Source organism: Tamandua tetradactyla, chromosome 16 (assembly GCF_023851605.1).
Source record: "Tamandua tetradactyla isolate mTamTet1 chromosome 16, mTamTet1.pri, whole genome shotgun sequence".
In the NCBI taxonomy this organism is placed as follows: domain Eukaryota; kingdom Metazoa; phylum Chordata; class Mammalia; order Pilosa; family Myrmecophagidae; genus Tamandua; species Tamandua tetradactyla.
In genome coordinates, this window is record NC_135342.1 from 9,154,601 (window position 1) to 9,177,830 (window position 23,230).

Below are 23,230 nucleotides of genomic sequence, written 5' to 3' on the forward strand. Positions count from 1 at the left end.
TGGGAAAGATAAACTAATAAGCTTCCCCACCTGGGGAATTTCTGACATTTTTGTTTAAGTAAGAGGGGCTCCTAATTTAATAAACCAAGGCCTCAATCATGAGGCTTGCCCTTATGAAACTTATTTCTGTAAAAGTAAACTGAACCTATTTAGGATTAGTGCCTAAGAGCCATCTCCAGAAAATCATTGGTTCATCCCTTTGCCCCTTAAGAACATCCCTTTTCAGCCTTGAAGCACTTAGAAGAGTCATCCCCCAGATATCCCTCAAGATTGAGATAATTATCAAATGAGAGGAATTATAACTGAGAAATCAGGATTTAAGGGATGATTTTGCTTACTTAGATATTCCTTTTGCTTACTTAGAATACCTTTGATTAGGTATTCATTTTGCTTTCTGAGATATTGGACTACACAAAGAGGAATACCTGAAAGCCCTAAACTGTAAGTAAGCTGCCCAAATATCTGAAATTATTATAAAAGCCCTTATCTTGTGCCTTTGTGACTGTAAGAGCTGTTAAGCCCTTTGGTCATTTTCTTGTAGGGCAGAGCCCTAATGCTAATGAAGAGTTTGAAGTCAGCCATTAACTAGTTTCAGCCCCTTACATTTGTAAGGGCTCTGCTATTGAAAGATAACTTGTCTCCCTTCCTTTAGGTTTACACCTTCAGTATTGTAATGACAGCTCTGCCCCCCTTCCTTTTCTGTGTTCCCCTATTGAAATGATAACACTGTCTCATTTTCTGCTTAGAATTTGTTATTTGAAATTATAATGACCTCATCTCTCTTTGCTAAAATCCTTAGAAACTTGGAAACACCTAAACTCGGGGAGACAGATATTGGGTTGCTACACCATCTGCTCTCCTACTGCATGTGTAGTAATAAACTTTCTCTCTCTTGGAAACCCAAGTGTCTCAGGAATTGGTTATTGAGAGTGTTGGGCAAAATAAAGTTGGAGAAATCCAATAACATGAGTTTTAAACTTAGTATACATTGACAATATCAGGCAGTGTATTATTATTAGCAGAGAGGGATACATACGCAGAACCAAAGAATAGGATAGTCATGAAATAGACCCACGTAAATACTGGTAGCTGACTTTTTCAAATGTACAAAAGCAATTATGTGGAGAAAGAACAATCTTTTAATAAACAGTGGATAATCACAGCCTAAAAAATGAACCTTAAACTAAATCTCACCCCATATACAAAAACAAACCAACAAACAAAAAACCTAAGAAATGAACCATAGTTCTAAATACTGATGGCAAAACTTTTATTTTTCTGTGAATACACAGAATATATTCTTGACCTAGGTTTTGTGAAAAATACTTAACACCAACATTACAATCCATAAAAGAAAAAGAATACAAAAATTTAACCTCATCATAATTAAAATCTTTTTCTCTGAGAAAAACTCTGCTAAGGGAATGAAAACAGAAGCTACAGATGAGGGAAAGTATGTGTAGATGACATGTTGTACAAAAGATTTTCCTAAAAATATATAATGAACTGTGCAAACTCCACATTAAAAACAAACAAAAATAAATATTCCAATTGAAAAAATGGGCAAAAGACTTGAAACACATTATCAAAGAGGATACATGGATGACAAGCGAGCAAATAAAGTTATTCAACATCAAGAGCCACTAGGGAAGTGCAAATTAAAGCCACAGTGATATACAATACAAACATAATACAATAGCTAAAATAAAATTAACACCACCAAGTGCCAGAGAGAATGTGGAGCAACTGGACCTATCATACACTGCTGATGGGAATATAAAATGTCCAGCCACCCTGGAAATGCTTGTTTCTCATAAAAATATACTTACCATGTGATCCATCAACCATGCTCCTATGTACTTAGCCTAGAGAAATGAAAACTTAAGTTCACACAAAACCACTGTGTAAGAATGATCACAGCATCTTTATTCATAACAGTTAAAAACTTGAAACAACTCTGATGTCCCTCAGTGGCTGAACAGGTAAATACTAGGGAACATCTATATTACAGATTACTTATACCCAACAACTTGGATGGCTCTTAAGGTGAACTTGCTTAATGTTAAATAGCCAATCTGATAAAGGGTACAGGCTGCATGACCCTATTTTTATAAAAGTGATTTTATATCAGTAACTGACAAGTGTTAGGGTTGAGAGGAGGATGTAACTAGGAGCAGCATAAGAAAGTTTACTTTTGAAACAGTTCGATATCTTGATTGCTGTGTTGGTTACATGAATCTATTTGTGATAAAATTTTAAAAACAATAAAAAGCAAAACAAACTCTATATTAAAACTGGTGACATCCAAATAAGGTCTGTAATTTAGTTAATAACATTATAACAATATGTTTTAAAAAAATTGATGATGAAGGAGCTGGGTAAAGGACACCCAGGAACCCCCTGGACTAGGATCTCCAGAAACTACTTCTCCAAGTTTTTGTGGCTCTAGACTTATTTCAAAATAAAAATGCATAGAAAATCATATGTTAATTCCATAAAATTCTTCATGGTACTTATCAACTTGTTTAAACACATCCAAATATGCTGAGTTACACTTAAGAATTTAACATATTGTTTCATGAATTGTGTTATTTCATTTTGAAGTATTTGAGTATTCCAAAATAATGGTTAAATTAACTTGGAATGAAAAAATGCAAAGGTTATATAATAAAATTATAGATACAGAATTGTTCTGAGTTGTATATGTTAAACTGAATTCAATTGAAGAGAAACAGCAACCCTATAAAATTTATAATATCACTGAGAAGGCACCTGAAAATATGATTCAACATATACTATCCCCAAAATGCATAACAGGTTGTAATATCTGTTAAGATTAGACTTGTGACAAAAAAGCACTCAATCATTTGAATTATTTCATCTTTTGCTAAAGGTGCTCCACATTTGGTGTCTTCATGGCTTTTTTTATTATTTCCTGGAAAAAGATGAGGCCAAATATATTACTGAAAACCCTGCATTATTCATTGCCATATACAAATATTTCTCTCAGTGTAAACTCTTTGAACACTTTTGATACCTTATTTTTGCACAAAGCCTTTCCCATAATTATTATATTTTTACCAGTTAGTAGTTCATTTATAATCTTCCCATGGAAAGCTTTCTTAGTCTGTCCATTCATGTTTTATCTCAGCATAAACTTTTTTGATGTAAAATGACCTGGAGAATTTTTATCTATGCAGATTGTATCAGAGTTGTTTCATACATGTCTTCTCTGAAATAAAATGTGAGGTAATTGATCACTAAAGATACTACCACATTCTCTGCATTCATTAAGTTGCAAATATTACACTATCCTAGGGGTCCTGTCAGCAAACTGTCCCACAATAACTATGTGTGCATTCTCTTATGTTTAACAAGGATTGACAAGTGGGCAAAAGCTTTCCCACAGTCACTGCATTCATAGGGCCTCTCTCCTGTATGTTTTCTCTGATGGACATTGAGTCCTGACTTCGTGGTGAAAGCCCTCCCACATTCATGGCATTCATAGGGTTTCTCTCCCGTATGAATTCTCTGATGGGTAATGAGATCATGCTTGCGCAAAGAGAATTTCCCACATTCAATACATGCAAAGGATGTCTTTCCTGTGTGAAATCTCTGGTGTTGTATAAGGCACGTCTTTTTCCTGAAGGCTTTCACACATTCATTGCATTTGTAGGGTTCCACTCCAGTATGAGTTCGCTGATGTATTCCTAGAGTACTCTTCATGGTGAAGCCCTTTCCACACTCATTGCATATATATGGTTTCTCACCAGTATGAATTCGCTCATGTGCAATGAGCGTGCTTTTCCCAGTTAAGCCTTTTCCACATTCCTTGCAGATATACGGTTTCTCTCCAGTATGAGTGCGCCGATGTACATTGAGATGGCTCTTCTCAGTGAAGCCTTTCCCGCAGGCACCACATACATAGGGTTTCTCTCCCGTATGAGTTCGTTGATGTCCAATCAGTCGGAACTTTGCTGGGAAGCCTTTTCCACATTCACTACATACATAGGGTTTCTCTCCTGTATGAGATCGTTGATGTACAATGAGACGGCTCTTCACAGTAAAGCATTTTCCACAATCATTGCATACATAAGGTTTTTCTGCAGTATGAGTTCGCTGATGTATGATGAGATCACTTTTCATTGTGAAGCCTTTTCCACACTCACTGCATACATAGGGTTTCTCTCCTGTATGAGTTCGCTGATGTCTGATAAGAGGGCTCTTTAGTGTGAAGCCTTTTCCACACTCATTACATATATAGGGCTTTTCTCCAGTATGAATCCGCTGATGAACAATGAGACAGTGTTTCATGGAAAAGCCTTTCCCACATTCACTGCATGAATATGATTTCTCTTCTGTATGAGTTTGCTGATGAGTGAGAAGACTGTTCTTTAAAGTGAAGCCTTTCCCACATACGTTACATGTAAAAGGTTTTTCTCCAGTATGAGTTCGATAATGCGCAATAAGACGCCTTTTCTCAATGAAGCCTTTTCCACATTCACTGCATGTATAGGGTTTCTCTCCTGTATGAGTTTTCTGATGTGTAGTGAGACTGAACTTTGTAGAGAAGGCTTTCCCACATAAACTGCATCCATGGGGTTTCTCTCCTGTGTGAATTCGCTGATGATAAATTAGCTGACACTTCTTGATGAAGGCTTTACCACATTCAGTGCATATATAGGGTTTCTCTCCCATATGAGTCTTCTGGTGTAGACTGAGCTGGGATTTCTGGGTAAAAGTTTTGTCACATTCAGTGCATTCATATGGTTTTAGCCCTGTATGTGTTCTCTGATGTTCGGTGAACCTGGACTTTCTAAAGAATGCTTTCCCACACAGACTGCATCCATGAGGTTTCTCTCCTGTATGAATTCTTTGATGATCAATGAACTGAGATTTCTTGATGAAGGCTTTCCCACATTCACAGCATATGTGGTTTTTCTCTATTTTGTAAGTTCTCTGGTGTTTAATGACCTGGGACTTGTTGCTGATGAGTTTTGCACTTTCAGTGAATTGAACGTCAGCATAAAATTGTTCATGCTTACCATGGAGAAAGGCTCTTCCATTTCCATTTAACTCAGAGGAGTTCCTTAACTCACTGCTTCTATTCTGGTTTTCTAAACTTAAATTTGATTTTACAGTTTTTCCATATAGTTTAAACATATCATGATGTTGTCTTAACAGAAAATGACCTTTACTCTGATCAATAATATTTCCAAAGGTATTATATTCATGGTATTGTTCCATATGTTTCTGAATTCTTTTATTTTGCAAGTAATGCCACAGAGGATCATCAAATTCCCCAATGTCTAGGAAAGAAGAGAACAATGAGTCATTCTATAATTTTAGTTTGTTATAAAACTTAAAAAAATACTTTTATATGAGGAAGCTCTTTAATGAAAACTCCATGATATCAGTAAAAATGAAAATCCATAAATGTTCCTTAGTCTTACACATTAGTAAAAACCATAATCTAAACAAACAAGGTTGGGACAATTTACAATCTATGTAGATTTGACTGCTTTCTAAAGAGGTCTTTGTCAAACATACAGTGATGGTAAAATACAAGCAGTTCACTGTTCACAGTGAACCACAAAATTTGGAGGTACATCTGACTATGGTGGTTGATCCAAGATGATGAGGGGTACATTGATTTATTCCACAAATACTTGTTCAGTGGTTCTCACCTATAAGGCACAATGCTCATATGTGGGATATATAAACACATTCTTAATTTTCCCTAAAGTTCAACACTAGGGAAAAGTCAATAAACGAGGAAGCAAAGAAATAAAAGAGGGCAGTTGCAGATTGTGAAATGTGGTTAGAGGAGCATGTAAAGTGGAAGAAATCTGGATATGTCTGGAGAAATATATACAGAATCCTCATGAAAGTGAGGATTCATGGATTCCTCTGCATACTATATGGCTTAAGCCACTGGGTAGGTGGAATACATCATAAAGAGATAAGGAATATTGTTCAAGTTCAGAACATGGAAAAAATAAATTATAAACTGTGAAACATATACACTTAAAGATGATTATAAAATACCCAAGTACGAACATGAAGAAGGCAATCAAATATATAAATTTTGAAGGAAGGTCTTGACTACTGATGTCAATGTAGAAAACATTAGCATAAATTATTCAGAGAGAGAGTACCAGATGAGAACATGTTCCTAAACCCATAGGATGAAAGAAGATGAAAATATAAATCATTCCAACATGTAGTGTTTTGAATCCATTAAAATCATTGAAAGGAACCATAATGACAAGTGATGAGGAAAATATGTAGACTCAGGTACACAGAACAAATATTCCAGAGCAGTAACAATGTGAAATCATCACCATTTGGTTTCAACCTTTGTGTCATGCACTACAGAAAGGTTGTACTATCCCAAAAACTTGCCATTTTTCTACATTTTAGAGACCACCATTAAACAAACTCACAAAACAGTAATCTCAAATTTAGAGAAAATCTTCTGTAGTTAAGTCTTCAATCAATGGCCAAGCTGACACACATACTCCCAAGTTTCTATAGAAAGAGGGAACAATGATATGTAGTAACAGGGTGACTCTACTGAGGCTTGATTTACTCAAATTCTGCACATTCCAAGTAAGGACTGCCACTGACTGTCTCCTTGACTAGCTTTTGGGAGATATCTACTCTTATAAGAGTATCTTTGTAGTCCTGAAGCCTTGGGCCACACCAGATAGTTTATACTAACAATGTGATTTAAGGAGAATGCCTGTTTTTAGGCCTGTCTTGTGGGACAGGCTGTATCAGTGTGACCTCAGGGGCAAATGATAAAATCTCTAAGGTAAGTCACATGGGCATAGATGCCTACATGACTGAAACCCAACAAAAACCAAAGGCCCCAAGACTCAGGTGACCTTTCCTGGTAGGCAACACTTGGCATATGCTGTTATACATCACTGTTGGGAGAATGAAGCACTATTTATATAACTCCACTGGGAGAGGAAAACCAGAAGTTTGCCTCTGGTTTGTCCAGAATTTTGTATTCTTTACCACTGTTGATTTGAACCTGTGCTATTTCACTGCAAAAAAACATAATTGTGAGGATAATAGTTTTTCTGAGTCCTCTGAGTCGTTCTAGAAAATCACTGAACCTGAGGATAGTCGTGAGGACCCCTGACACAAATGATCCTTAGGGAATTTTGCAATAGGCGATGCACCACACATTTTTTTCAGAAGCAGATGTGCTGCCATATGGAATAAGGAAACTGTCATCTTTCCCAACACATTCTACTATGCTGTATCTGTATAAATACCGTATCTGAATTTTTCTTATTTCAAAAATTACTGATATCCTGATTCCTCATCTTGTTAATAAGAGCGTCTTTGATTGGCAATTATTAAGGGGTCCTAAAGGATCATCTTCCTTTTCTGGAAACCAACATTTGTGGTAGCTTTACCTTCAATTTTTTGTTTAAACCTCTCATTGTTCCTTATTATTATAATACAGCTACCATTCAGGTGAAAGATAAACAACCTAGAGCTAGAAGATACAAAGCAAACCTATCCTCCCACCATGCCACTTCAATTATTTAAAAACAATAAATACTTATATGGCAATTTGAGTTAATATTTAACAGTATACCACATTTACCCACTTTTCCACTCAACTAGTTCCCATACAAATACCTTCCAACATGGCCTTCAATTGGCCACATTCAGGTCAATCTTTCCCAGCATGGCTTTGCACATTTCAAATTTTCCACCTTTGGAAGATATTTCTTTATTTCCTACTAAATTCAGTCTGTTCAGCATATATTAGGATTGTGACTCACCAACTATAGCCTCATAAGAGAATCCCCTGAAGAGCTTAACATTTAGATGTCATGCCTAGAAATGACCAAAACTTGCATTTAAAAATGCTTGAAAAACAGTTGGAGGAGTATGGCCTCATCCCCACATGGTTAATCCATCAAAAAAGAAATCAGTGAATGATGATCATGCCTTCCATTCTTACATGAGAAAGAATGAGAAACTGTCTCTTCAATCCCAGGCTGCAAAGATACCTTGGGAAATATGAATGAGAAATGATACAGTATTTTCAAAATCAGTATTATATGTTATGGGAACAGTCTAGATTGGGAGTTTAGATAAGGAGGAATCTATTATATTCTGAAGTCCTTAAAATCATTTTATAAAAAGAGAATGAAAGTAACAAAAATATATAATGTCTGAATGGGACAAACACCAAAATCCCTTGGTGTCCATCCATTCTTACCTTGAATGAACATATAGAGACAATGTTTATGGCTCTGTATCTCCTGACACACATTACCTTTCAGAGATAGTGGCTTCTCGTGAAGTTCCTGCCTCACCATTTGCTCTTTCACAACCTGATTTATTATATAATCAATTTTCTGAGTCTAATCAACCAAGGTTTTTCTTTGCTTTAACTGTACTCAATTCCTAAAAGAGCTCATGTAGCCCCTATTTCTATCTCCAGGCATAACCTCTTCTGAACTCCTTACACATACAACCACAGTAGCAAGCTCCACTCAGACGCTAACAAATAACTCCAACCAATAATGTGTAAAACAGAACTTCTAACCACAGCCTGAATCTTCTTCACATATCTTCTCCATCAGAGTAAATGGCAATTTCACTCATCCCAAGAAACATGCAAAAACTTGTCGTCAATCTATATCTTTTTCTCACAATCCATATCTATTTCAGCGGAAAATCCCATCTGCCCTACTTTAAAAATACAACAAAATGGCCTACAACTCACTGTTTCTACCCAGGTCAAAGCCAAGCACTCTCTTACAGCAAAAGCCTGCTCACTGGCTTTCTTTCTACCCTGGCCACTAATGTCTACTTTCTAAAAGCAGCTAAAATGATTTATTTTTAAAAAATTTTAGCAACAGAAATAGAAGAGACCTTTAAGAAGAGAGCTCAGCATTAAGAGAACACTTAAAGTAAAGCTAGAATGATTAGAATTTAAGATGCAGAGTAGTATAAGAGAGCATATGCCACAAAAAGGATGGTGGGAAGCACTTTTCTAGAAGGAAAAATAATTCCTGGTTTTCACACAGAAAATGGGAAGTCATAGGCCTGTTGCTATGGAGATGAGTAAAATACATAGTACCAATAACAGAATAAAGAGAACAGAAAGAGATTAACTTATGAAAGGAACTTTTAACAGAGGAAAAAAAACAGTAAAACTAGTTTATAGAACCATAAAGAAGGGTCAAAAGAGAAACCAAGAAACTAGATACACAGTAAGACATTAAGTTATTATAGGGGTGCAGCATCCAAGGGGGAGTTGAATGTTAGGTGAAATCAGTATTTCCATGGGGTAGGAATGTACAGTAGTCAGATGGCAGTGTGAATACAAAATTGTCTCTTCAGGGGAGAATGCCTTAAAGGCGGAATTCATAGCAAGAGAGGTTGAAGGAACTGGCAGAGAGACATGGTGACAATGGATGAAGATAAAAATCTCTGGAAGAAAACTACATAAACAAACAAACAAAATAAGCTGTAATATAAAATAAATAGGGATCAGATTTCAGAAGAAAAAAAAGGGACAATATTTCCTCCACAATCCTATAAAGAAAATGCACTCTCACATGAAGAAAAGAGATACATGGAGGGACAGTTTCTGAACCTCAGTCACCATCTCAGTTCTGATAACTTCTCTGAATGATCAGAATATGGCTTCCTGAACCACCATGGAGGTTGTCATTCATTTACCTGGACAGATCCGACTGAGAATTTCTTCTTCTACTGTCCACGGTTCACTTTGTTTCAGCTTGGAGAGTGCATCAGGCTTGTTAGCTTGATACCCTGTTCATAAAAAATGATAGACTTATACATATTAAATGGTCTAGGGTAGGTCAAGAAGGGAGAATGTTACTGTGTAATAAAGAATTTGGCCTCAGCCCAAAGACAGGTCTAGCCTTTGTCCCCAGTTCACAGAAGGTAACTTGTAAATCCTCGGAATTTACCAAATGATATCAGTGTATTTGTTATTCATGGTGGGCCCCTCAGACTAAGTCCAGAGAGGGGAAGGACTGGAACTGAGTTCACCCACCTGGGTAATAATTCTATCAATCATGCCTATGTAAAGAAACCCCAATAAACTCTGGATACTGAAGCTTGAGAGAGCTTTCTTGTTTGTCAATACTCAGTGTGTATTGTCAAACATTAGCACTGGAGAGTAAGGCATCCTGAGGATGATAGAAGATTTGTGTTTGGAACCCAATCTGTGTTCCTACACTTGGCTGGTTTTAATTTATATCCTTTCACTATAAATAAAACTGTAAATGTAAGTATAGTGTTTTCCTGAGTTCTGTGAGTCATTTTAGAAAATTATTGTCAAAACTGAGGGTGATTGTGGGTGCCCCTATATTTGTAGCCAGTTGGTTTGAAGTGAAAATGGTACCAGGGACCCCCAAACTTGTGGCTAGCATCTGATATGAGGATAGACTTGTGGAGAATGCTCCCTCAGACTTTAGTTGGCTAAACTCTGTTGTAGTTAAATTTTAGGGATGACTTAGTTTTCACATCTACAAAGCCAAAGCTGTTCTTTCAGGAGCGAGTACATCATAGCCTTTCTTAAGAAAGGCAGATCTGAGAAGCTCTCATTTCAGAGCTCTGCAGGTGTTTTAAAGAACAGGTGAGAAAGGAAAGGTCACTGAATGAACAGTATCAGTGTCACCCCCCTGAGTGACACAGAAGAGCTGGCCTCACCCACTGACACCAGGTTGCTATAGTTCTCCAACATCACATCTAGGAACAGGTCCTTTTGAGCAGGGTCCAGGAGCTGCCACTCTTCCCAGGTGAACTGCACAGCCACATCCTCCAAGGTCAACAATTCCTATAATCACAGGGTCCTACTTAACGAAGTTGTGTTCCTTTGATAAGATGTAAGGAAGTCATTTTGCTCATTTTTGCCACATAGGAAATTGGGTTTTTTCCTTAATATACTGTGATAGAATCAAAATTCTATAAAATGTTGTTATTGTGAAGTCACCCATTCAACCAAGTTGAAAATTCAAACAAGTTTCTGTAATAGATAGTCATTAAATCTCCTTGTTAATGTAAGAACACCTGCAATATATATTATTTGAATATCTATTTGTCAATCCTAAACTATATGCTACTTATAAGTATATGAATAATACAGATTCCTACATTCACTGTGAGGTTTCAAAGTCAGTATCAGAACCAGCAACAAAAGGCTCTATAGATGTTAGAATAGTAAAGCAATATATACCAAATAAATGTGGTTTGAATAAAATAAAGGAAACAATACATAACTGTATAAGATATAAGAGATTATAAAATGATTAAACAAATGTGCAAAAAATTATTTCTAAATGAATATATATAAGGGTACATAAATACACCCAAGACATCCATATATGAATGTATGATTATCTTTAGACAGGTTAATACCATATTACTCACAATGACAAGATAATTCATGAAATGTACTATGCCTTTGTGGAAATAACCCAAAATGAAGAAAAGATGATCAAAGAGGTGGAAAGTATAAAGGGGAGGTGGAAAAATATGGAGCATAAATTAAAAGGGTCTAACATAAGCTTTTCATAGTGCTATGGAGATTACAGCATAAAAGAAAAACAATGCCCTAAGATCTAAGGACTAAGAAATTTTCAGAACTAATTAAATAATCCATACCTCAGACTTAATAAATCCACACCAGCAAACCTCAAGCAGGAAATCCACAACTAGACATATCTAGTATCTACACTGTAGCTAAAGAAAATCACATGCAAAGGGAAGTTTATGAAAGCATCAGAGAGACAAAGGATAGACCAAATTTACTGACAACTGATTTTTCCACAGAAACAATAAAAGACAGGTAGGAATGGAAGAAACCTGATGCTCTAGGAACACAGCCAGCCCTAAAGCCTATCCAGGACTGAAAGGTACAAAGAGTAGTCCTACAATATTGCACATGGGATCTGCTTCTTAACTGAATGGCCCCTCTCCTGACTGAGATGCACCACAAGGCTATGGCAGTATGGGAAATGGAGACTGGGAAGTCCCAAGGAACCATGGATGGATTAATCTATACCTTACCGATTACAGAGGTTGCTACAAAATGAAGAGAACAGACTCAGTAGTGGATGTGAGTGCTTAAGCCTGATCAGCTGATCACATTCTAAATCATCTCATATGAACCATCACTACTTTGGAAAAATAGTATATTGAGATTTGCACTAAACTTCACACTGACAAAATAACTTTCTGAGCTCATAATTCACCTTGTGTTGGCCCTCTGAAGAACCATCCAATGAGTTTGCTTGGTTTATTCCCACAGGAATCTAGGAGGAATTCTATAATAAGTACTTGTAGGAAATTCTGCTTCTGCATTTACGAGAAGGCTGCTGCTAAGGACACCATCTACCACATCACCTCTCTGGTAGACCATCAGAAAAACTTCCTCATATTCAGCACCATGAAAATTGACATCTCTAAGAACTGGTGCTCTTTCTTCTCAAAATCAATACATAGTGTGTGCCTTATCATGGTTCTTGTGTTGTGATGGCTGTCAGGGATGTTAGGCACATAGTGGCAGCTTATGGAACCAAGCTGCCAGGAACCAAGGTCCTGGGCAGTCACATATTATGTGCCAACATTAATCACACAGTAAGAATGCTACGAATAATATATCCCTGACACTACTTTGTTCTGATTTGGAAGTTAGTGTCTAAGTCTATTTTTCTCCACATACACCTATTTACAATTTATACTTTTCTGTTTACATGCACTGATTTTTACAGGCCCCAAAAAATCCACTGGAAAATAAAGGAAAGAATAAAACAAACCAAAAGTCACCTGGTCCTGGCTCATTTTCTTCCGATTTTGGGAAACCAACCAGGACACCCTGTTTTTGTTTCTTCTGGATCAGCTCTAAATCTGTGTCCAACAATTGCAGCCTCCAGTCAAAAGCGTCATCAGAAATGACAAGAGCCAAGTCTTGGCATTTCCTCGTCCTTCCTTCATTTGATTTCCTTTGCTTCTGGAAAGTCTGTACCTGGGGGCTAAAGAGAAAATTACAATGAATGGCGCAGGCAGTTAGGATCTGCATTTTTATTTCTTAAACCATGTGTGGCCATGTACTTCTACAAAAGTCCTTTTACATCTCAGGGTGCTTGCAATTCAATTTGAAGGATATTGTGTTATGCAAGTCATAAGCACTGTCTTATTTATTTTATCTTTACCATCCACTTCTTGATACAGTGCAAAGTATTATAAGTCCATGAAGGAATACTCTTAAAATACCCTTCAGTTACAAAACTGATAAAAAAAAATATCTTCAGGTGAAAAGAGAGGGAATACTTTATCAGAAGACCTGTATTGCAGTAAATGCTAAAGAATAGTCTTCAAATAAAAGGAAAGGAGCCTCAAATGTAAACTGTAGAGAAAGGAGTGAAGAGGAACAAAATGGTAAATAAGAGGTTAAGTCTAAATGAGCAATGACTGGAAAAAGTAATAGTGATAATATCTTAGGAGGTATTCAGTGCATAAGAGTTGAAATATACATGAGCTGTACACAGTTTAGGAGGTAGGTAAATGAAAATATTCTAAGGCCCTTGGATAACAGGAGTATAAAAGTACTAATTATCATAAGAATGATTGCATGTTATTTGCAATCTCTACAGTCAGTGCTAATACTAATAATTTTCAAAATATATGTAACAAGCAAAGCAAAAGAATCCGTATATGTAAACAATACATAATGTAAAATCCATTTACAAATAGTTAAAAATAGACAAACATAAAATAATTTTACTGATTAGGATTTAATTACATGACAAAAGCAGAGAGAAAAGTCTAGAAGTGTTTGCTCTGGAATTCAGGATCACAATTAACTCTGAGTACAGGTATGGGGGTTATGATGGGGAAGGGGCCATGGAACATAACTGCAAAGTATTATACTTATAATACTCTGACCTGGGCAATAGCTAGTTACATTGTACAGGTGGTCCTTGCTTGGCACAGGAGTAGTATTTGAGAGTTGCATTCAATAACATCAATTGCTCAAGAACAAGAGGAGGGGGGAGAGAAAGATGGAGGGAGGATAGATGAAAGAAAATGAGTTATAAATATAAATTTTCAAAAACACAAAACCATAAACACAGGGGAACTGAAAGGCTTATTTACTCAGTGTACTACATTCCAGCCTCCACAGTTCATTATTTAGTTATCTTACTTCACTAAATCTTCAAAGTAACACTGACAGTGGGATTTTAATTTCTCTTTTTGTTAACCAGGAAACAGCAACCCACCAGTTATGCATGTCACGCAATAAGCAAGAGGCAGGGTTGGACTGCAAAACCAAAACCATGTCATTCTGAGTCGATGCACTTCACACGTGGCCAAAATTATTTGTAAATAAGATGTCTGTTCAACCAATAAACCAAGTAAATAAGTAAAAGGCTATTGGTGGAATTCTCGTTAATTATATGATTGTTGAAGTGTTAACTGGATGGTACTGATGTTTACTATTTACTTTGAAATGCACCAAAACCAACAACAAAAAAAGAGTGATTTGGCCCTCCTTCTCCCCTCTCTTTCTCCGCCGGCCCGCCGCGCGGCGCCCACGCCCCGCAGCAGCCGACCCGCCCGCCCTCCTTCTCCCCTCTCTTTCTCCGCCGGCCCGTCGCGCAGCAGCCGACCCGCCCGCCCTCCTTCTCCCCTCTCTTTCTCCGCCGGCCCACCGCGCTGCGCCCACGCCCCGCAGCAGCCGAACCGCCCGCCCTCCTTCTCCCCTCTCTTTCTCCGCCGGCCCGCCGCGCGGCGCCCACGCCCCGCAGCAGCCGACCTGCCCGCCCCCCTCCTCCCCCTCCTGCTCCGGCCGCTCTCCAACCACCACGGTGCCCTCTTCCCCCGCCTTGACCGGCTCCTCCACCACCAGCCTCTACAGCCTTGCCGCCCTCACCTTTCCTCCTCCAGAACAGCAACTGGGGGAGTGGAGATAATACAGAGCAGCTCCCGGAGCCACGAGGGAGATCAAAGGGACGGCGTACCCCATCCTGGAACGGCTGACTATCTGGGAGAACCAGCTCCGGTGAGATCACCAAGGGGCACGGGCTTTCCTGGGTGGGACGGCAAGCGACCGGAGTCCCTCCCTTCCACCTTTCCAGGCCAGCTGGTAGAATTGGACAGGCGGTCCCCTTAGGCCGCGGCGGCTGGTGCCCCCACCACACGAGGCCCCCCGGAACAACTGAGATAGTTGGGTCGGAAATCCCCAGACTGCGGAGAACAGTGACCGGGGGATCCCTTCCAAACACGTGACTCCCCCGACGGCTGGGAATAGTGCACTCTCCCGGGCTGCGACAGCTGGCGCCCTCCCGCCACGCTTGGTGCCCCGGGCCGACTAGCTAATTCGGCCGGACGCTCTCCCGTGCTGCGGCGGCCGGCGACCCTCCCCGCATTCGGAACCCCAGGCCGGCTGGCATTCTTCCAAGACGCTTCGGCTGCCGAACCTCCCCTATGGCGAGAATTTTCCAGAGTTAAAGGACCCACAGCAACTTTAACTGGTGGAACCCGTAGACAAACGTGTGCCACGAGCGCCACCTACTGGGCAGGATAAGAAAAACAGAACCCAGGGATTGCACAGAAAAATCTTTCAACCTATGGGGTCGAACACCCAGGGAAATCTGACTAAATGCCCAGACGCCAGCAGAAGATAACGGATCACGCTCAGAAAATTGAACATATGGCCCAGTCAAACGAAGAAACCAATAGTTCAAATGAGATACAGGAGCTAAAACAACTAATGCTGAATATACGAACAGAAATGGAAAACCTCTTCAAAAACGAAATCGATAAATTGAGGGAGGACATGAAGAAGACATGGGCTGAACATAAAGAAGAAATAGAAAAACTGAAAAAACAAATCACAGAACTTATGGAAGTGAAAGATAAAGTAGAAAAGATAGAAAAAACAATGGATACCTACAACGACAGATTTAAAGAAACAGAAGATAGAATTAGTGATTTGGAGGATGAAACATCTGAATTCCAAAAAGAAACAGAAACTATCCGGAAAAGAATGGAAAAATTTGAACAAGGTATCAGGGAACTCAAGGACAATGTGAACCATACAAATATACATGTAGTGGGTATCCCAGAAGGAGAAGAGAAGGGAAAAGGAGGAGAAAAACTAATGGAAGAAATTATCACTGAAAATTTCCCAACTCTTATGAAAGACCTAAAATTACAGATCCAAGAAGTGCAGCGCACCCCAAAGAGATTAGACACAAATAGGCGTTCCCCAAGACACTTCAAAGAGAAAGAGAGGATCTTGAAAGCAGCGAGAGAAAAACAATCCGTCACATACAAGGGAAACCCAATAAGACTATGTGTAGATTTCTCAGCAGAAACCATGGAAGCTAGAAGACAGTGGGATAATATATTTAAATTACTAAAAGAGAAAAACTGCCAGCCAAGACTCCTATAGCCAGCAAAATTGTCCTTCAAAAATGAGGGAGAAATTAAAACATTCTCAGACAAAAAGTCACTAAGAGAATTTGTGACCAAGAGACCAGCTCTGCAAGAAATACTAAAGGAAGCACTAGAGTCAGAACCGAAAAGACAGAAGAGAGAGACATGGAGAAATGTGTAGAAAGAAGGAAAGTCAGATATGATATATATAATACAAAAGGCAAAATGGTAGAGGAAAATATTATCCAAACAGTAATAACTCTAAATGTCAATGGACTGAATTCCCCAATTAAAAGACATAGACTGGCAGAATGGATTAAAAAACAGGATCCTTCTATATGCTGTCTACAGGAAACACATCTTAGACCCAAAGATAAATATAGGTTGAAAGTGAAAGGCTGGGAAAAGATATTTCATGCAAATAACAACCAGAAAAGAGCAGGAGTGGCTATACTAATATCCAACAAGTTAGACTTCAAATGTAAAACAGTTAAAAGAGACAAAGAAGGACACTATAAACTATTAAAAGAAACAATTAAGCAAGAAGACATAACAATCATAAATATTTACGCACCGAACCAGAATGCCCCAAAATACGTGAGGAATACACTGCAAACACTGAAAAGGGAAATAGACACACATACCATAATAGTTGGAGACTTCAATTCACCACTCTCATCAATGGACAGAACATCTACACAGAGGATCAATAAAGAAATAGAGAACCTGAATATTACTATAAATGAGCTTGACTTAACAGACATTTATAGGACATTACATCCCACAACAGCAGGATACACCTTTTTTTCAAGTGCTCATGGATCATTCTCGAAGATAGACCATATGCTGGGTCACAAAGCAAGTCTTAACAAATTTAAAAATATTGAAATCATACACAACACTTTCTCGGATCATAAAGGAATGAAGTTGGAAATCAATAATAGGCGGAGTGCCAGAAAATTCATAAATACATGGAGGCTCAACAACACACTCTTAAACAACAAGTGGGTCAAAGAAGAAATTGCAAGAGAAATTAGTAAATACCTAGAGGCAAATGAAAATGAAGACACAACATATCAAAACTTATGGGACGCAGCAAAGGCAGTGCTAAGAGGGAAATTTATTGCCCTAAATGCCTTTATCAGAAAAGAAGAAAAGGCAAAAATGCAGGAATTAACTTTCCACTTGGAAGAACTGGAGAAAGAACAGCAAACTAATCCCAAAGCCAGCAAAAGGAAAGAAATAACAAAGATTAGAGCAGAAATAAATGAAATTGAAAACATGAAAACAATAGAGAAAATCAATAAGACCAGAAGTTGGTTCTATGAGAAAATCAACAAGATTGATGGGCCCTTAGCAAGATTGACAAAAAGAAGAAGAGAGAGGATGCAAATAAATAAGATTAGAAATGAAAGAGGAGACATAACTACTGACCTCACAGAAATAAAGGAGGTAATAACAGGATACTATGAACAACTTTACGCTAATAAATACAACAATTTAGATGAAATGGACAGGATCCTGGAAAGACATGAACAACCAACTTTGACTCAAGAAGAAATAGACAACCTCAACAAACCAATCACAAGTAAAGAGATTGAATTAGTTATTCAAAAGCTCCCTAGAAAGAAAAGTCCAGGACCAGACGGCTTCACATGTGAATTCTATCAAACATTCCAGAAAGAATTACTACCTACTCTCCTCAAACTGTTCAACATAATCGAAGTGGAGGGAAAACTACCTAATTCATTCTATGAAGCCAACATCACCCTCATACCAAAACCAGGCAAAGATATTACAAAAAAAGAAAACTACAGACCAATCTCTCTAATGAATACAGATGCAAAAATTCTCAATAAAATTCTAGCAAATCGTATCCAACAACACATTAAAAGAATTATACATCATGACCAAGTAGGATTCATCCCAGGTATGCAAGGATGGTTCAACATAAGAAAATCAATTAATGTAATACACCATATCAACAAATCAAAGCAGAAAAATCACATGATCATCTCAATTGATGCAGAGAAGGCATTGGACAAGATTCAACATCCTTTCCTGCTGAAAACACTTCAAAAGATAGGAATACAAGGGAACTTCCTTAAAATGATAGAGGGAATATATGAAAAACCCACAGCTAATATCATCCTCAATGGGGAAAAATTGAAAACTTTCCCCCTAAGATCAGGAACAAGACAAGGATGTCCACTATCACCACTATTATTCAACATTGTGTTGGAAGTTCTAGCCAGAGCAATTAGGCAAGAAAAAGAAATACAAGGCATCAAAATTGGAAAGGAAGAAGTAAAACTATCATTGTTTGCAGACGATATGATACTATATGTAGAAAACCCAGAAAAATCCACAACAAAATTACTAGAGCTAATAAATGAGTACAGCAAAGTAGCAGGCTACAAGATCAACATTCAAAAATCTGTAGCTTTTCTATACACTAGTAATGAACAAGCTGAGGCGGAAATCAAGAAACGAATCCCATTTACAATCGCAACTAAAAGAATAAAATACCTAGGAATAAATTTAACCAAAGAGACAAAAAACCTATATAAAGAAAACTACAAAAAACTGCTAAAAGAAATCACAGAAGACCTAAATAGATGGAAGGGCATACCGTGTTCATGGATTGGAAGACTAAATATAGTCAAGATGTCAATCCTACCTAAATTGATTTACAGATTCAATGCAATACCAATCAAAATCCCAACAACTTATTTTTCAGAAATAGAAAAACCAATAAGCAAATTTATCTGGAAGGGCAGGGTGCCCCGAATTGCTAAAAACATCTTGAGGAAAAAAAACGAAGCTGGAGGTCTCGCGCTGCCTGACTTTAAGGCATATTATGAAGCCACAGTGGTCAAAACAGCATGGTATTGGCATAAAGATAGATATATCGACCAATGGAATCGAATAGAGTGCTCAGATATAGACCCTCTCATCTATGGACATTTGATCTTTGATAAGGCAGTCAGGCCAACTCACCTGGGACAGAACAGTCTCTTCAATAAATGGTGCCTAGAGAACTGGATATCCATATGCAAAAGAATGAAAGAAGACCCATCTCTCACACCCTATACAAAAGTTAACTCAAAATGGATCAAAGATCTAAACATTAGGTCTAAGACCATAAAACAGTTGGAGGAAAATGTTGGGAGATATCTTATGGATCTTACAACTGGAGGTGGTTTTATGGACCTTAAACCTAAAGCAAGAACACTGAAGAAGGAAATAAATAAATGGGAGCTCCTCAAAATTAAACACTTTTGTGCATCAAAGAACTTCATCAAGAAAGTAGAAAGACAGCCTACACAATGGGAGACAATATTTGGAAACGACATATCAGATAAAGGTCTAGTATCCAGAATTTATAAAGAGATTGTTCAACTCAACAACAAAAAGACAGCCAACCCAATTACAAAATGGGAAAAAGACTTAAACAGACACCTACCAGAAGAAGAAATACGGATGGCCAAGAGGCACATGAAGAGATGCTCAATGTCCCTGGCCATTAGAGAAATGCAAATCAAAACCACAATGAGATATCATCTCACACCCACCAGAATGGCCATTATCAACAAAACAGAAAATGACAAGTGCTGGAGAGGATGCGGAGAAAGAGGCACACTTATCCACTGTTGGTGGGAATGTCAAAGGGTGCAACCACTGTGGAAGGCAGTTTGGCGGTTCCTCAAAAAGCTGAATATAGAATTGCCATACGACCCAGCAATACCATTGCTGGGTATCTACTCAAAGGACTTAAGGGCAAAGACACAAACGGACATTGGCACACCAATGTTTATAGCAGCGTTATTTACAATTGCAAAGAGATGGAAACAGCCAAAATCTCCATCAACAGAAGAGTGGCTAAACAAACTGTGGTATATACATACGATGGAATATTATGCAGCTGTAAGACAAGATAAACTTATGAACCATGTAATAACATGGACGGACCTAGAGAATATTATGCTGAGTGAATCCAGCCAAAAACTAAAGGACAAATACTGTATGGTCCCACTGATGTGAACGGACATTCAAGAATAAACTTGAAATATGTCATTGGTAACAGAGTTCAGCAGGAGTTAGAAACAGGGTAAGACAATGGGTAATTGAAGCTGAAGGGATACAGACTGTGCAACAGGACTAGATACAAAAACTCAAAAATGGACAGCACAATAATACCTAATTGTAAAGTAATCATGTTAAAATACTGAATGAAGCTGCATCTGAGCTATAGGGTTTTTTTTGTTTTTGTTTGCTTGTTGGTTTGTTTGTTGTTGTTGTTTTTTACTATTATTACTACTTTTATTTCTTTTCTTTATATTAACATTTTATATCTTTTTCTGTTGTGTTGCTAATTCCTCTAAACCGATGCAAATGTACTAAGAAACAATGATCATGCATCTATGTGATGATGTTAAGAATTACTGAGTGCATATGTAGAATCGTATGATTTCTAAATGTTGTGTTAATTTCTTTTTTTTTTCTTTCCGTTAATAAAAAAATAAAAATAAAATAAAAAAAAGAATGGTAGGGAGGGATGGAGATAGAAAAAGTGTTAGACGAAACCACAAAACGTTGATGTTGCTGAATCTGGTCGTGAGTTCACGGGGGCTGGTTTACTATACTGGTCTCTAGTTCTGTGTACATTTGAAATGTTTCAAGACAGAAAGTTGTTTTGTTTTTAATAAAACCTACAACCAGAAAAAAAAAAAAAGAGTGATTTATGAACAGAGGGATGGACAGGTGGCTAGATATGGTAGAGTTAATTTGGTATAATGTTAATGGTAAAATCTGGGCGCTAGGTATAGGGGTTGGTAACCCTAGACCTCAATATTTCTGCAAGCTTAAAATTTTTCAAACTAAAATGTTGGGTGGTGTGTCAGTATGAAACTGTTGTGTACCCCAGAAAAGTCATGTTCTTTAATCTTCATTCAATAACGTTGGGTGGGATCTTTTTGATTAGGTGGTTTCCAGGGAGATGTGTCTACCCATTCAAGGTGGGGTGCTTATCAGAAAAGAGGGAACAATTTGAAAAAGCTCTAGAGCTGGCACAGCCAGAGACTTTTGGAGCTGCAGAAGGAAAATGCCCCCAGGGAAGTCCTTTGAAAGAAGTCTGGAGAGAAAGCTAGCAGATGTTGCCACATGCCCTGCCAGCTGACAGAAGTATTTTGTACCCATTGGGCCTCTCTTGAATCACAGTATCTTTCCTTGGATGCCTTAGTTTGGACATTTTAATGGCCATAGAACTGTAAACTTGCAACTTAATGAATTCTCTTTTTAACAACCATTCCATTTCTAGTATAGTGCATTCGAGCAGTTTTAGCAAATCAATACAGGTGGAGAGAAGATACTGTAGTCATAAGAATTTGATTCATTTTTATAAAGAATTTGTAATTTGTAAATGAAAAAAGAAACTCATGGTACGTTTATGCAGTCCATCTGGTTTATGAATATTAAGCACATAACAAAAACCTAACACTGAAATATAATAACATTTTGATAAGAGTTATCTTTGGGGAACAGGATTTTCCATGAAATGTTATTTTACCTGTATCGGAAAGAACCTGAAGGGAACTACCCAAGAGCAATTGGCAGTAAAAGTGCAGAACAAAGGATAAAAATTGCATCTTAAATATAAAACTTGTTAATTTTAGGCATGCTGAATCACTCATCTACCCGAAACCTTTCCTTTATGAGGGTTCAAGAGTAAAGCGTGATGTGGAGAGCAAGTGGGATTCAAAAACGAAATGGGGTGAAGGGACTTGGACCCGAAAGGCTGACAGGGAAGGTTAACGCACGTCACGTGTTTCGCAGCATCCAAGGAATGCGCTTAACCTACACACCAGCCATGGGGCACGGACCTTCAAAGCTGTAGCTCTGACATGTACAAGGACCCCGAAACAGTTCCTTCACCACTGAGCTCCAAATAAAACCCCAAATGACAAACCCCAGTCTTTAAGTTCTCAGCAAAATCTCACCTCGAAGGTGGCATTCGTAGATCTCTAGAGACTTATAACTACTTATTCTCAGAGCCCCCCATGAATGACGTTAAAGGCACCCCAATCGCACACACTATCGACTACGGACCCCTTGGCACTCCGGGACAAAAAAACACCGCGCACACAATACGCCCCTCGAAATCCCACAAGTAACACCCAATCCCGACGCCGACAGACGACCCCCGTCTTGTGCCAAGACCAGGCCCAGACACCGACCTCATTTTCTGCAGCCGCCACCGCGACCTGCCAGCTGCTGAACCTACTTAGCAGTGCTGGGTCCGCTTCCGGTCCCCCAGCCCAGTTTCTTACGGGCGTACGGTGGCCTACGAGGGTCGAAACCATTTCTACAAAATGAGGACAGCTGGATTTCCGGTTTCTTCCTAGCGAAAACATGGCGCATCCTATACGCTACAGCCCTGGAGGCGGCCATCTTTCAAGGGGCGGGGCAAAGGGGCTGATTCTGCGCGGGTACCCAGGAATTGCGGTGAGGAGGAGCGGCTTCCGAAAATGGTCCAGTTTCCTGGCACTTCAGCCCTTGGTGAAAATGGATAGATGCTTAGAACTTCCAGTTTACGTGAAGCAAAAATGCCATCTTAGAGGAAAATGAGGCTTCTGTACAATTCCTAGCCGGGAAGGAAAAGGGCGAAAGGACAGCTGAAAGATAACTACACAGCGCTTCTGGGGAAGCGACTTTTCCAGAACAAGGTTAGCGAAGTTCTGAGGCTGAAGGGAAGGCGGTGACAGATAAAAGTGCC

General features: G+C 38.5%; 1 protein-coding gene across 4 annotated transcripts; it reads right to left on the minus strand.

Annotated features, from left to right (window-relative positions):
• Positions 1-1,905: 1,905 nt before the first annotated feature.
• Positions 1,906-22,851, minus strand: LOC143658689 (uncharacterized). 4 transcript variants are annotated; one of them, XM_077130871.1, is made up of 4 exons: positions 22,692-22,851; positions 12,841-13,046; positions 9,724-9,816; positions 1,906-5,309 (listed from the first exon to the last, which is right to left on the minus strand). In XM_077130871.1, exons 1-4 carry the CDS (start codon positions 22,694-22,696, stop codon positions 3,349-3,351), a joined length of 2,265 nt encoding a protein of 754 aa, XP_076986986.1. In that variant the 5' UTR covers positions 22,697-22,851; the 3' UTR covers positions 1,906-3,348. The 4 variants fall into 4 exon arrangements, with proteins under 4 accessions (XP_076986986.1, XP_076986985.1, XP_076986987.1 ...); XM_077130870.1 differs by lacking the exon at positions 22,692-22,851 and adding an exon at positions 22,455-22,685; XM_077130872.1 differs by lacking the exon at positions 22,692-22,851 and adding an exon at positions 10,723-10,849 and having other exon boundaries at positions 12,841-12,967.
• Between the last annotated feature and the right edge of the window lie 379 nt (positions 22,852-23,230).

Coding starts and splice junctions, on each gene's coding strand:
- LOC143658689 (XM_077130870.1), bottom strand. Junction 9,817..12,840: donor AGAAAATGAGCCAGGACCAG/GTGACTTTTGGT, acceptor TTTTATGAACAG/GGTATCAAGCTAACAAGCCT. Junction 5,310..9,723: donor TCTCAGTCGGATCTGTCCAG/GTAAATGAATGA, acceptor CTTCTTTCCTAG/ACATTGGGGAATTTGATGAT.